Source organism: Pantherophis guttatus, chromosome 1 (genome assembly GCF_059756535.1).
Source record: "Pantherophis guttatus breed Tessera chromosome 1, ASM5975653v1, whole genome shotgun sequence".
Classification (NCBI taxonomy): Eukaryota; Metazoa; Chordata; class Lepidosauria; order Squamata; family Colubridae; genus Pantherophis; species Pantherophis guttatus.
The window spans coordinates 163,367,129-163,383,237 of NC_142063.1; the positions used below are offsets into that span (position 1 = coordinate 163,367,129).

The 16,109-nt window shown below is 40.3% G+C and overlaps 1 protein-coding gene across 2 annotated transcripts in view; it reads left to right on the plus strand.

Annotated features, from left to right (window-relative positions):
* NAB1 (NGFI-A binding protein 1) overlaps positions 1 to 8,156 on the plus strand; it is a 73,019-nt gene extending 64,863 nt beyond the window's left edge. For both annotated transcript variants that reach the window (XM_034429522.3, XM_034429530.3), the window contains 2 exons: positions 2,154 to 2,303; positions 3,726 to 8,156. In XM_034429522.3, coding sequence (XP_034285413.2) covers positions 2,154 to 2,303; positions 3,726 to 3,817 — 242 coding nt within the window. In that variant the 3' untranslated portion in view covers positions 3,818 to 8,156. The remainder of the gene's footprint in view (positions 1 to 2,153; positions 2,304 to 3,725) is intronic.
* Positions 8,157 to 16,109: the final 7,953 nt, after the last annotated feature.

The window sequence follows — 16,109 nt, forward strand, 5'->3', positions numbered from 1 at the left end:
AAGGGTGGAGGAGGCGGAGGCAGCTGCTCTGAGAAAGGCAGCCCTCTGCCCTGGGGTGGGTGAGATGGAGGGCTTTCGGAGGGAAGGTGGCGGGCAGAGGCCGGTCCGGCTCCTTTGCACATCCGACCCTGCAGGTTTCAGTAGAGGCAGCGAATAGGTGCATGAGCTCATCCTCCCTTCCCCCTTCCCTCCCGCGGCCCCGCTCCTTTCTTCCTGCGGCTCCGGGTCTGCTGCCTGCTGTCATGAAGAACCAGACTAGCTGCAGCTGGGCAGCAGCCGGGGAGGAACGGGAGGGGGCAGAGGAGCCGGGAGCAGCAGATGCAGCCTCCGCGTGCAGGAGTCAGACTGAAGGGAGGAGGAGGCGGAGGCAGCTGCTCTGCGAAAGGCAGCCCTCTGCCCTGGGGTGGGTGAGATGGAGGGCTTTCGGAGGGAAGGTGGCGGGCAGAGGCCGGTCCGGCTCCTTTGCACATCCGACCCTGCAGGTTTCAGTAGAGGCTGCGAGGGGCTGGGCAGGAAGCTTGTCCTCCCCCCCTCCCTCCCGCGGCCCCACTCCTTTCTTCCTGTGGCTCCGGGTCTGCTGCCTGCTGTCACGAAAAGCCAGACTAGCTGCAGCCGGGGAGGGACAGGAGGGGGCAGAGGAGCCGGGAGCAGCAGACGCAGCCTCCGCGCGCAGGAGACAGACTGAAGGGAGGAGGAGGCGGAGGCAGCTGCTCTGCGAAAGGCAGCCCTCCGCCCTGGGGCGGGTGAGATGAAGGGGCTTTCGGAGGGAAGGTGAGTGCGGACAGCCTGGCGGGCTTCTCCAGCCTTTGCCTGGCGGCGGGATGCGGCTGTCGCTCCCCACCAAGACAGACAGGAGTTGCTACTCCAGGACGACGACCTAGACAGCTAGCAACTAAGTGTCGGGCAAACCGATGACGCTATGGGAGTGCCGACAACATTAAGGGGAAGCTGTGCCAATCTCATCAAGGCTGCATGCAGCTGAATGCTTGACCCAGCTGGTTGCTGCGCGGAGCTTCCCCCACCGTCCCAGGCATCCAGGTGGATATTACCGATGCTCTGACTTCCCCAGCTGGCCCCCAGTGATGGCGAGCCCCAGCTGTCTGGGGAAGTCGGAGCGTCGGTAATATCCACCTGGATGCCTGGGACGGTGGGGGAAGCTCCGCTCAGCAACCAGCTGGGTCAAGCATTCAGCGGCATGCAGCCTTGACGAGATCGGCCCCTCAAAGTTGTCGGCGCTCCCGTAGCGTCATCGGTCAGCAATGGCAACTCAGATTCGGGTTAGAAATCTCTAGCAATGACTAGAGATGGTAGTAGCCGCTCTTACCGCTTCCATCAGTCTGTCAAGGTAGATATTGTAGGCTTATACCCGGCGTATAAGACGACCCCCGACTTTTGAGAAGATTTTCCTGTGTTAAAAAGTCATCTTATACGCCGGAAAATACGGTACCAGTTCTGTGGGTGTGGCTTATTTTGTGGGCATGGCTTGATGGTCATGTGACAATTCTTTAATATTTAGCAGAGATACTGGTCTACCAGGCTTTTAACTGCTTGCTTGTACCGGTCTACTCATTTGTTTTTGGAGGCACCGGTCTACCCATTTGTTTTTGGAGGCACCAGTCTACTCATTTGTTTTTGGAGGCACCGATCTACTACCGGATTGCCTTTTAACACTGATTAGCTGTAGGGTGGCCCTTTGAAGCCCCGCGGCAAGAGTTTAAACAGTTTTTTCCTTCTAGCCAATCAGTTGGGACTCAGGAGGCAGCAATAGATTGGGGGTAGGGCTAAATAAAAGGTAAGAATAACTTGGGGGGGCGAGAGGGGGGCAGAACTGGTTCGGTGACATCATATCGTCACCGCTACCGCCTTGACGGAACCGGGCCGAACCCGGGAGGAACCCAATACACACATCTTACTCCCACGTGCTTCAGGTGATTTGTGGATCCCATGCTTTTGATGACCATGGAATCAAGAAATGGTTGAAAATGTGGTTTGGATGAAAGGCTTATATTGTGAAGAAGCAAGCAGAAAATAATGACATGTGCAAATAACATCCATGTGATGCTATTTACAATGGGCTTGTTTCTTGGAAAGTAGAGTTGTTCCATTTCTGTTATAACAATCACGTGGATTACACCTGTGCTTATGTCTTTTAGGGGAAAGGCCTTTAAATCTCCGTATATCAGGTCTATCAAACAGACACCTGCCACACATTTCATTAGATGGAGAAGCTCCTGGAGTGAAACCCCTTTGCAGTGATCTGAGCCGACAATATGTTGGTAGTGAGGCAAAATCACAATTGCCAGGTAAGGATTTTTCCCTTCACGCTGTATCTTGAATATTCTGGAAAACGTATGTTAAAAATAGCCTATAATTAATTAATCTATAAATAGGCAGATTTGTTTGGATTGGGACTGCAACTCCCATAATGCCATCCATGATGGTGAGAGAGGTCTCTTTCCGACAATCTTGTGTAGCTTAATGAAGTTTTGTTCCTGCTTGATAACTACCTAATATCATATCCACTGATACTTAGCATGCTCAGAGTCAGCCTTTTAACAGGAAAATGTGTGGAATTCCAGAACTATAAGATTCCATCCCATACTTGCATCAGTAGCTCCACTGGAAGGGAAGGCATATTACAACTGACATTCTCACTATTCAGCAGGTTTGTTTTAAGTAAATGTTGGCAGGTGAAGAAAAGCATTTCAAAGGCTTAAATATAAGAGCTACTGTATGCTCAGTATCAGATGACCATGTTATCTGAATTTAGAAGGAAGTGTCCCTGAGTTCCTTTATGCCCAGTAGGCAGCTGTGCTAGACAACACAGTGTATATATTTTGTTAATTGACAGACGTTCTTTGCCAATGTTAGCAAATAGTTACCCATATCTGCTGGTGCTTCATGCCTTAAAATCCAATATCAATGCTACTGTTTTCAAAATATTGCCTTTTCTAGCATTACATGCATTGAAAATGCACTCGCAAAATAACTTGAAAGTTAGAACCAGCAAGACAGGGTTAGTTACTCTTAATGGAGAGTAGAAAGATTGACTTTATTCTGAATAGTTGTTAAAATTTTGCTACAATCGATGCCTTTGGAGCTCGACTTAGAGCTCAGAAAACTTGGCTTATAGCATTATTTTTATCTTGGCTTCAGATTATAGTGGCTTTAATATTTTTAATATGGTTATATTGTATTTGTTTTTTATTTGCAATTTGCTTGTTGCATTTTGGTGGTGGTTGTTAGCTGCCCAGATTCATATATGTGAGATGGGAAATTATAAACTGAATGGATAAATAAATAAATAAAAATTGTTGTTTTTTATACAAAGTGAGCCAATTTAAGATGCCTTTGGTTTTGAAGGAATCTGGAGCTATCATCTTTAAATCTCACTATCATTGTAATCTTTCCAACCATTTAAGACCCCAAGTTAGAGTTTGGATGTTCGCAGTTTTCACTACCAGGACTTCTTCCTCCAAAGACCTAAGCCTAAGTTTTGAGGGTCACTGATTCTAAGAATGTGCTGTGACCCTTTTGATCATAGAGGTGTCTGCTCCTTTTCCCTCATAGTATCTTCACCATGGTGGTTTTAATATGCTTCCATTTTCCACTACTACAGTGTAGTAAGTAAGATGCTACCATGATTTTATGTTCTAGACATTGGTTACATTGTCCATTTGTACTGCTTTTCAAAAATACTAATTTTCTTTTTGTTGTTATTGCAGAAGGTCTTGGTATTTTGAAAGATTTTCCTCACTCGGCTTTCAACAACTTTGATCGGAAGGTCATAAAAACCGAGCCAGAAGATACAAGATAGACCTTCTGCTGTTGGAAAAGAGTTCTTTCCAAATAAAGCTTTGAATGGAAAACAAATCAAGCCTTAATAACCAGCGTTGCCTCATTGAAAAAAAGGGATTTCATAGCCAAAGCCTAAGAACTGGAATAGTCGTAAGTGAGGAGCTGAGAGACAAGCGAAACTGCAGCACAAGCAGTGGGTGCAAACATGAGATAAGGGATCTCTTAAGTGGAAAAGGCTCACAAAGTAATACTGTGGGGCCTTATTATTTAAGAATGTATTATACGTTTGAGTAACGTAATGTTTTTAAACAAGTGTCACAATATGTATTATGTCGAGTAAAGGTGGTTGCCATTATTTTTACTTGAAATGTCAGTATCTACTTTCAATAGTTACAAGTTCAATTTTTTTTAAAAAAAAAAACCAACCTTTGGGTCATGGGTAGAGAAAGGTGCAGGGAGGGAATATAGTGTAAGACACTTAAACCGCAGGTTCGACGTGTTTATTTTTTAAAGTAAAAAAAAAAAGCAATTCCATAAAATGTTATAGGAATATAGCATTTAAAAGAGCTGACTGTATTATAACAGGCATTTTTATGCTCGGTGTGTAACATTCTCAGAGATTTCAGGAATGTCTATCTGTAACGTATTTATTTACACTGTACGCTTGTCTGCTATTTAGGGAGACGAAGAAACACAATATTGTTTCATACTATAAATTAAGCAGGGAAGGAAGAAATAAGCAAACAAAAAATCATCCCATGGAAATTACTTGAGTAGACATTCAGATTAAGACTGGCAGAGCACTTCAAATGTTGTCACCAGTTTTCGTACATTCCTTAATTTTTTTTTTCTTTTTAAAAGTTGGAATACTTCCAATAAATATAATGTCAGAAAAGCAACCCAATAAAACTACATGCCGTGCAATAATCAGTAAAAGAGGAATAGTGCATAGATCAGTGATGGCTAACCTTTTTCTGGACCAAGTGTTCAAAGTGCACATGCGCGCGAATGCATGCGCACGAACCCCCAAAATGCAATGTGTGAACGGCCTTCCGCACGCATCCCACACCCCCATGCATGCGCAGCAGAGACCCAAAGACCAGCTGGGTGGCGGGAGGCGCGCATGCATGTGTGGCGAAACTGAACCTGGCCGACGGCTCGCGCACCCACAGAGAGGGCGCTGTGTGCCACCTCTGGCATGCATGCCATAGGTTCGCCATCACGGGGATAGATATTCAACTAGTAGAAGAGGATATAGGATCAACTTTACCAATCCTGTTGATTTCATTCATATATCATATCCTGCCTATCACAAACAGATACATTTTGTTTTGAATGAATGAAGAATTGGGGTAATTATTTATTTAAGTGGGCTTCATTTGTATGAATGATGGTGCCCCATTTGGTTTACAGTAATGAAGAGACATCCATTTCTATTCCAGGCTCCTGCACATTAAATATGCTACCAGTAGGACATCTGGATTTGCAAAAGAAGATCTCTCTATTCAGGGCACATAAATTCTGTAGTTATATTAATGCAATTAAATAAGATTTTGTTCAATCATCCCCAACTTAATGTGTGATAGCAGTCACAATCCAGTATTTCTGGGAGGCATGGAGTTGGAAAGATTACTTAGGTTTATAAAAAGCTGACTTTGCCTACAGTGGATTTGTTATGCAAAGGGGTGTTGATGGTTGGTCATGGAAGTGCCACATATTCTTGTTAATCTTCCAAATGCAATATTGCTCCTGATATGCGAAGATTGTGATCTACATATTAGCAATTACAGAATCATTCCGCATACCATTTTGAAGCTGTTAATATTGTGTGAGGTGAACCTTGTCATTCTTCAATTGGGCTCAATGTAAAACATGTTTTTGTAATTATCTAATTTGATTTGTAGGGAAAGGCTTCATGGTAGAAAAATCAGCACACATTCCTATTTTGCAGCAAGAAAACTTTTTTTTTTTAAACAAATGGTTTTTGAATTGCGTTGTACCATTTGATAACAAAATATATTCCAATAAGAATGTGCATTTAATAGATCAAAACACTACATTTGACTTCAGATGGCCAGTTTCATCATTGCGTGAATTAATAACATTAATATATGTCCATGTTTCCAAATGTACTCAATATTAGTGATATCACAAGGTATAGCAGTAATAACAGGAGAAAAAGCACATGTAACTATCAATAGGACATTTGTTCAATAAAAGCCAGTATAATGTGATGTAATAGAGAACTTTCTTTATAGTTGTATTGACCTAATGTAGTTATGATATAAAAAATGAGGTATTTGCTTTTTTTAATAGTTGAGCAAATCATTTCATGCCCCAAATACAGATTGTTTGCTTTGCGTTTTTTGTTTTTTTTAAATTTGCAGTATATTGAATAGAGCCATGTTTATTTCTATGAAAGCAGGCCTAAGAAGCTTAATATGGTAACTGTGTTCACACATTGTTTTACATTATTACATGATGTAATAAATAAATAAGCATTATTGCTTATTTACAGTAGTGGCCAAAATTGTGGAAACCTTTTGAGAAACGTATATTTTTGAGGTTTGATGGCTAATAACACCACTTTTTTTGGGAGTAGTACCATAAAATTATATATCAGTGGAAAGATAATTTAATCAAGAATGTAATGCAACAAAGTTTGTTCAATTATCTGTATTCTATGAAAAGTTATAGCCAAATAACCAGAAAAAGGAAGCACAACTTGCTTAGGTTGATATCAGGTAGCTTTCCTTCATCTGATTGTAGCCAATGAGCATGAATGTTTAGAGAGCCAATCAGGTGTCATCTTGTTTTGGCAATGAGCCAATCAGATCACAGTAGGATTCAGTTATTGATGTCATGTATTGAAACTGAGAGGAGGACAGTTGTCAGTGTGTTATGTGATCGCTATCAAGTTGGTTGGATTTTTTTGTGTTCTTTCATTTAGTGAGCTTGTAAAACATAATAAAATTAAAGTAATGATGCAAAGAGTTGACTGGTCGCCCAGAAAGCAATGTAAAACAGTATTTTTAAGTTAACAAGGCTACAGTTATAAAGAAATTAGAAGAAAAATTGGTGGAAACTTAACCAAAGATGGCATTTCTAAGTTTTTGAAAAGGTATAAGGAGACTCAGTCACTATAAAATCACACTGGTAAAGGCAGGAAAAGGTGCACAACAGCAAGTCATGATAGAAGAATTAAGAGACTGCCTATGCGACAGAAGAAAATAATATGGGTATATACAAGATGAAATGGCGCAATGCAATATGAAGGCTATTGCTTAACGCATTGTAAGCCGCCCTGAATCTCCAGAGAAGGGTGGCATATAAATCAAATTAAAAAAAAAAAAAGTTGAGTGCAAGGACTGTTCGCACAGACTGCAGGAATTTGGCCTAAAATTTAGAATTCCACAAAAAAGCCACTTTTATCTCTCAAAACAAAGTTGAAAAGCATTACATTCTTGATTAAATTATCTTTCCATTGATATATAATTTTATGATACTACTCCCCAAAAAAGTAGTGTTATTAACCATCAAACGTCAAAAATACACTTTTCCCAAAAGGTTTCCACAATTTTGGCCACTACTGTATGTCTTTGTATGGTCTATGAGAACAGCCATTGTACTTTGTAACCGTAGATAAATGGCTAAGTGTGATCTGTGAAACCAGACATTTGTAGTTTATTCAACCAAACATAGCTAACAATATTGTGGATTAGTGCAATGTAGGAATCCAACACTCAACTCTTTACTATTTGATGTATACTATTATAGAAATAAGAATTTGATTAAAATACTCAGAACCCTCCACTCAAGTCTATAAAGTCAGAAAGCACATGGAAACCTGTTTGCAAGCTCACTTCCCTCAACCCCAAATTTATCTTCCAGGAAGAAGTGTGTGTTATAAATTCAACCTACACTTTTCTAAATGCATATATGAAAAGACTCTGAATCAGCCTTCCCCAACCTAATGCCTTCCAGATGAGTCGGACTAAAGTTATTTTTCCACCTGAACAAGCTGATTGGAGGTGATGAGAATGATAATCCCGCCTTCTAGAAGCCACTTGATTGTATTTTTTTTCCCCAAAAAAACACTTTCACCCTTTGAAGCCAGTTGATAGGTTCTTTGTAGAAATTAAAAATGAAGAGATCAGTTGATGGCAATAGAGCCAAATGTCTTGTTTTTAAACTTTTTGACGGTGGTGGTGATGGTCGTGGTGGTAATGGTGTAGTATTAAAGAGATCTGGGGGAGGGGGGTAAAAGAAGTGTGATCTATGTTTGTCTGCATTTGTATTCTTGTTTTCTGAATTTTTTTGTGCCTTGTTGATTATAAAATAAAAATCGCTTTGGTGAATTTTTTTCCTTGTCTATTCTTTTTTTTTTAATGGTTAAACAAACCAATTAGCACATGTTTCAGGAATTGCAGATTATCATAGAACACAATTGATGTCCTTCATCAAACAGCAGAGTTTTCAACACTATTTCATGGGGGTGCTTATTTAAATTGCCAAATGATTCCCCCCACCCCCACCCCGAATAGGAATTTGTTTACAATATCCAGATTGCTGAATCTTGGAAGTTCCATTTTCTGATAAATGGAACTGTTTGTTTCAATATTGGTATTATAATGCAGCTTCGATGAATGAAGCAGAAAAATTAAGAACAGATTACTAGATTTCCCTATCTGTCTCGTAATATGCACATATATACACCTGCATTTCCAATATCCAGTCCACAATTGTTTTTTAATCGTAGCCTGAATTAATGAAAACTTCTATAAAGTATTTGATAGGTATAATTTAAATTACTGGCTTTTTAATATGGATACAACTATACTTTAAATAGCTATTGCTTGATTTACAGCAAACTCATTTAGCTTTAAATACACATTTCACTAACAAAAGGTTTCCTAAAAACCATTTTCCAACATTACGGATTAGTTTGTATAGCTTTTATTAGATAATGTTCTTTCTAGAAACTCCAGGATCATGTCTGCAGAAATGAACACATTCCAATTTGATTTAAATTTTCTTTATTACTTTAAAGTTATTCTGATCTTTCATAATTCATTAAAAATTCTTAACTCTTACTTGGCATTTTTGTCTGGTCAATGAGCATGCATTTCTAACAGCCTGTACTTTCTCATTCAATACTTTTAAAAAACAATTTTACAGGTGTGTATGAAAGACTAAAAAATAACATAATTAGGGAACTGGCGCTTCAGAAGTTGGTGAACTATAATTCTGCAGCCTCAGGAACACATTGCCAATGGTGAGGAATGGTGTGGATTGTCTTATCAGCAACATCTCGTATGCAAGGCAGAGATATGCAGCAGCTCCAATAGTTTCATCAAAATGTTGAGAGGCCAGGGCAATACAAACTTCATTCCTTTCATGCATGTGCAAAATCACAAAGTGTCCAAACAGGGCAGAGTTTGTCTCATGAGACTGATGTTGCTTTTGTTATCTGCTCCCCTTTGATCCACCCATAGATTTCTGCGGTGCCAGGTTCCCTAATTCCAGATACTGCTACAATTATACCTACTAGCATTTTATGGAATTGTACAGCTACCTTAAGACATTTTGGCATTCAACTAAGGGATAGACAGTCAAATATTCTCAAGAAAAGCATCTCCTGAGGCCAGAATCTCAGTTTATAGGAGGCAAGCGTAGCATATCTACTGATCTCAGCTTCCTATCATTCCAAATATATGTCGTTTGAGGAAGCTGCCTTACACTGCTTGATTTTGCACATGCATGAAAGGAATGAAGTTTGCAACACACTACATGGGGCTGCCCTTAAAGACCACATTACAGGTAGTCCTTGATTTGTGACTGGTCACTTAGCGACTCTTCAAATTCATAATGGACCTACCTTGGGGCTCCTTATGACCCATATTCAAAGTTCCAATGGTCGAGTCCCCATGGTCACCTGACTGAACTCCAGGTGCTTGGCCCCACGACAGCATTTATGGCCATTTGCAGTGTCCCACATCATATGACCAACTTGTTTTACAACCATCACAATTTAACAACCATGATCAGCAGGCTCCATTACAGATCTAAATCGAGGACTACCTATAGTCCTGAAAGTGGGAGCAGGCACAGTCAAGGGTGTCAATGTTATGCCCCTGTTGTGTGCGCTGCACTGGCTCTCGGTTCCCTCCTGGGCGCAATTCAAGCTACTGGTTAAACACCTATATGACAAAAGGCCAGATTACATGTGGGATTGCGTTTCCCTTAAGGACATCTGCCCATCCTACCAGATTGGATAAGGCACCAGAGATGGGTTTCAGCAGGTTCTGACCAGTTCTGGAGAACTGGTAGCGGATATTTTGAGTAGTTCGGAGAATCTGTAGTAAAAATTCTGACTGGCCCCGCCCCCATTTATTCTCTGCCTCCCAAGTTCCAGCTGATCGGGAGGAAATGGGGATTTTGCACTATCCTTCCCCTGCCATGCCCACCAAGCCACACCCACCAAGCCATGCCAGGCTCACCAAGCCACTCCCACAGAACCAGTAGTAAAAAATTTTGAAACCCACCACTGATGGGCACAATCTTAGTTCCCTCCTTTAAATGCTGACATCTTATGGGACCTAGAAAGCATGTCTTTACTGTAGCAGCCCTGCCCTATGATCACTCTTCTCCCTGATACTTCGCACATACACACCTTTAACTTTCTAAAAAGCTCTTAAGATATGGCTCCCCTCTCAAGCACTGGGTTAGGGTGAGATTAATGAGATGAACTTGTTGTGGGTTGTATGGTGAAAGTAGTTATGGTGTCACATATTTTGTTATGATTTGGTTTTGGTTTTAATATTTGTGATTTTAATATTTTTTATTTTAAAATTTTAAAATTGTAGATAGATGCCTTATATTTTGGTTTGGTACTTAATGGGCAGCTATATGAATATAATTAATTAATTAACCTCTGGTTGGAGGAAAAATAGTACCTACATTTATGGTTTCTGGAAATCCCTTAGAAACCTTTTGCATGAAACAGAAAAAAGGCACATGCTTTGATGATTAGGAAAAAATATCCCCGAGTAATAGAAAAAAGTGAAGCTTTTTTTCCCTGTAATCATAGAATAAGAGATAATTTTAAATTGTGCTTATATTTGCTGCAAAGCTGTTTATTAATTTGTGATAGCTTTTATGTGCTTTGTAAAACTTTAATAAAAATTATTTTAAAAATAAGTATCATTTTTATATTGCTTATTTATTTAAATTTATTAGTTGCCCAATGGATTCTAGAGGGCCTGTAATGTTATGGCCAACAAAGGTAGTGATTAAGAAAAGGAAGTTAAAATCACCATGAAGGCCTTGTAAGGCCTAAGCATCTGCTCTCTCCGAGCCTCAGTTCCTTGGCTGCAAGATGGAGATAATAATCTTTAGATCCACATTATGAACCTTTTGTATGGCCTGTTGAAATAGTTCAATAAGAAAAATGTTCCAGCCATTCAAAATACTCAGCAAAAGTATTAGTAGATTGAGAATTGCTCACTTTCTATAGCCCAGTATCTGAGCTAGGCTGTAAACCAAAGCCAATTTAACCAACCAAACTCAACATTCAAACTTTTTTCTCAAGTCACTAATTGAATTGTGGTGGCTGATATAAAACATTTATTTCTTAGACTATTATGTCTTCAAAATGTATGTTTTAATTTTCTTAAGTAATGCAATTTCAGAGAAGCTTCGTTCTTTTTTCTACTTAAAAAATTAGAGATAATTGCCTCACTGAAAGAATGTGGTGAGGGAGAGAGAAGATGTACTCAGAAACTATTTTTCTCCCTTTTCTTCAGCAAAAGCCATCATTTTAGTAGTAAATGGTCAGCTTTCCAAATCTCTCAACTTTGCCACTTCAGGAAGTCAGAGAAATTTTGGTTTTTTTAAAAAATGCAAGGAATTCTACAGTACTGTATTCTCAAAGGCTTTTTGGACTTCACACTCAGAAGACCTCCCAACAATTAGCACTGAAGCATCCAAGGCAAGTTGAGTAAATATGTGCATCATATTGACACATTTAAAAATCCTGCAATGACTCATTTATATTCCTTGAAAAAGTGTACACTTCTTACGTTTGGAGTTTTAACTGCTTCAGAAATGCCATGTTACACCCACGGGTTCCTAGGAAGGCAGGCCCAGTCTTGCATTCTTTCTTTGTATTGTCCCAACTGATTGCTCACTCAGGAATAAGTGCGTAGGACCAAGCTGAGTAATAGGCTTGTAGGCGGAATCTCACTGCTACCCACCGTTGATTTGTGGGGCCACACGTAGCTGCTAACCACAATAAAACTAAGCAAGTTTAACCATAGGAAGAGGTGCGATGCTTTTGTCAATCTGTTTCTGCTGCAATCACAATTGCACTAGGGACCATGTCCAACATGTTGGCAATAGTGATGGGAATTGCAATCCAACATTATTAAAGGTTGGGTTGCGGCAGAATCTCCTTAATGGATTTGTACATTGTGTTCCATTTACCAGTTAATATGTGGACATTAAGTCACAAAGCAAGCTTCAGCTCAGCAACACAACACAACCATAACTACATCTGGGGCTGAATTTTGGATGGGCTGCCACCTTGAAACTAACAAAAAAAAGGAGGTGAAATAATACTATTATGATCTGTAGTAGAATACAGAAGTAGTGGGGTAGTATTTGATTGGTGGATTATTTTGTCCAGTCTGATCCCAAGTTCCGAAATAATTGACATTGTCTCTTTGCTGAATTCAAGTTTCTCAGACTTTTGCCTTTAAACTCTATAAAAGAAGTGTAGAATGAGAAGCATTTCAAGAAGGAAGAGTTTGCAGTGGGAAAACAACAGGCATGGAAGGGACTAAAAAACCCTGGAGAAATCCCCAGAACTTTAGAATAAAATGAAAACAAATTTAAAATATTTTTCACTTTCACAAAGCTTTGTACAACAACGCCAATAGTTCACAAGATTTCACACAAGAACCACAAAATCTTGTGAAATGTGATAACCTTGTAAATTATGACTACATGCACAGACATAAATTATAACCATGGTGCCATTAAAAAAAATAGCGTCTGGTGTCTGAAAAGACGCCTGGCCCTGGGTTAATCCAGCGTGTGATAATGCATTGCACCATGCATTCATATAATATGATAATAAATTCATTGGTCATAGCTTTTCTGTTATCTCTGTTGTCTGTCAACATCTTATAAAGAAAACCTGATTATGTCCTTTGTTACGCTTATGCAAAAAAGATACTTTGCAGCAGTGGTGGAATTCAAATTTTTTTATTAACAGTTCTGTGGGCGTGGCTTGGTGGGCATGGCAGGGGAAGAATACTGCAAAATCCCCATTCCCTCCCCACTCTTGGGGAAAGGATATTGCAAAATCTCCATTCCCACCCCATTCTGGAGCCAGCCAGAGGTGGTTTTTTGCCGGTTCTCCAAACTACTCAAAATTTCCACTATCGGTTCTCCAGAACCTGTCAGAACCTGCTGAATAGCACCCCTGCTTTGCAGCAAATATTATATTTAATTTTTCATTGTTTTCTTATTTGAAAAAAAACTAAATATCCTCAATGTTTCCCTTTTCTACTTGATTCTCATCTCTTGGTGGGGGAGTTTATGACTGACTTGTATGCATATATTATATGTGCGTGAAAACATTTGCTTTTATTACTTGAAGATAGAGCTCAATTTTATTTTATAGCCATTTCTTTAGCATTCACAATAGAAACCAAAATCTATTTCTTCTATTCCTCATTTATTTCTTCTTTCTTCTGTTGTTTCTTGTTGAACTGGCAACAATCAAAAGTCAAGACTGACTGCATGTTTTGACATGATGTGACAACAAACTTTTGATGTTGTCAGGAATATTTGAAGAGCTGGAAGAAGAAGCATTTCCCCAGGTCCAAGTTCTGCCGAGGCCATCCCTTTGCAAGTAATTCTCCAGATTCAAGTCTTATTGGGCATCTTCTCTCCTGTCTCAAAAACACACAGGGATGTCAACGAAGAACGAAAGCAGAGAGATCATCTGCGATGGATGTCCTGCAAAAACTCCCCACTTAAAGCTCTGAACTGTCCCCAGGAAGATTGACAGTCCAGCAGTACGATTGATATGATTTAGAGAAGATGGGTGCTCTAAGTTTTACTTTTGGAGAACTTCACATAAAGGACTCTGGAGAACTGGTAGCAGAAATTTTGAGTAGTTCGGAGAACGGGTAGTAAAAATTCTGACTGGCCCCGCCCCTATCTATTCTCTGCCTCCCAAATCCCAGCTGATCGGGAGGAAATGGGGATTTTGCAGTAAATTTCCCCTGCCATGCCCACCAAGCCACACCCACCAAACCATGCCACGCCCACCAAGCCACACCCACAGGTAGTAAAATATTTTGAAACCCACCACTGCTTTGCTTGTAATGAAAAAGGCAGGGATAAAATATTTCCATTGACACTGAAGCTGTTAAAAGTTTTTAAAAGTGTACTGGGATCATGACAGACTAAGGAAGGAAGAGGGAGAAGGAGAGAGCACAATTGTGATCACTCTACTGTGCAAGAATGTCTGAGCCCTTTTGCTTACAGCTGGTTCATTCTTCCAATAGGATTTCAGCTTCTCCAAGCTGAAGAATGAGACACTCCAATGAGTGTCTAACACAGCTACTGAACATCAGATCTGGAAGCAGCTTCTTCCACACAGGTAGGGAAAGATTCCACTGCCAGATTTTTATCTCTCAGACAGCTGTTAAATGCCCAGGAGCACAGCCAGAAAAAGAATGGATAAACATTGTCTGTGCTAGGGATAGGAAGGGTGACAGCTGTTTGCTGTGCTGCATATGTGTGCCTTTCAAAGGACAAGAATTTTTTGAAATTTGTGTGTGTGTGTTTTTCAACACTGTACACCTTTCCGCACTTCCGTACACTCTGCTGCACTTACAGGATTGTAACTGGTTATGCATTGATTGTAAGCATCCCATCAAAGAAGCATTTCATTAACATTGGCTCTGAACATTTTGTTACATTTTTTTTCGTGTTAAGATCACAGTACCATAAGATCACAACAGAAGATGCCAGCTCCATGGATGGTAGTATCCATTTGCAAAGAGTTAGTATGCTAGAGGGATTGTACCTCGATTGGGAAATCTTTTCTGAACTAACACCACCACTGGATAACCCCCTCACCTCCCTCTTTTCATATTCTAAGATGTAAAGAAAATTTAAACAGAAAATAAGAAGTGTGAATCATTGTTTTGGCACAATACAGAATTCTAAGCATTATATAGTACTGTGCATTGTGTCTTTCTGTTTTATGTAGCTGTAGTCTAAAACAACGCTTGGATTTTCATTCACGGAGTTAAACTAGGAGTATTTATTATATTATTATTACTACTACTACTACTACTACTACTATTATTATTATTATTGTTATTGTTATTGTTATTTATTAAATTTATATGCCGCCCCTCTCCGGAGACTCAGGGCGGCTATTTATGGGGGAAAAGCATTTGGATATTTCAGATAATATTAGGGAAGGCTAGTTCTAGATCCTTTGCTAACCTGGCAGCCTAGGTGACTACTTCTAGAAACAATTAAGTGAATACATGAAAAGTGGCTATAACCTCCTGTTAGGCCACTGCTTCTGCATGTAGAATTCTTCGTATTGCATGTGTGCCAAAAATCCTAATTTAGCTGGACTGATCTATGTGTCTATTACTTAGAACCAGGGGTGAAATCCACTTACCTACCGGTTTGGGAACGGGAGCACACGCCTCTTCTATGCATGCACAGAGCCTTCTGCGCATGCACAGAGGGTAAAAAACTGGGATGTAATGACGTCCCAGCGGGTGGGCAGAGCTTCCCGCTGCCAGCACTACCGGTTTGGCGACCTGGATAGAACTGGGCAGATTTCACCGCTGCTTGGGACCCTGGCACGATGATTCTCAGGATCCCAAAAGATCTGTTTGTATCAGTGGTTCCACCAAGCTGGTAGCAGTGACGATATGACATCACCAAATTGGTTCTGCCCCACCACCACCCCTGCGTTATTCTTACCTTTTATTTGGCCTCATCCCCAATCTATTGCTGCCTCCTGAGTCCCAGCTGAAGGAAAAAAACTGTTTAAACTCTTGCCACCGGACTTCAAAGGGCCGCCCTACAGCTGATCAGTGTTAAAAGGCAGTGTGGTGGTAGACCGGTGCCTCCAAAAACAAATGAGTAGACCGGTGCTTGCAGAAAAAAATGGGTAGACCAGTAAGGTGACCAGATTTTAACATTGGTAAAGAGGGACATTGTGGGCGTGGCTTATTTTGTGGGCGTGGCTAGCTGGTCATGTGACT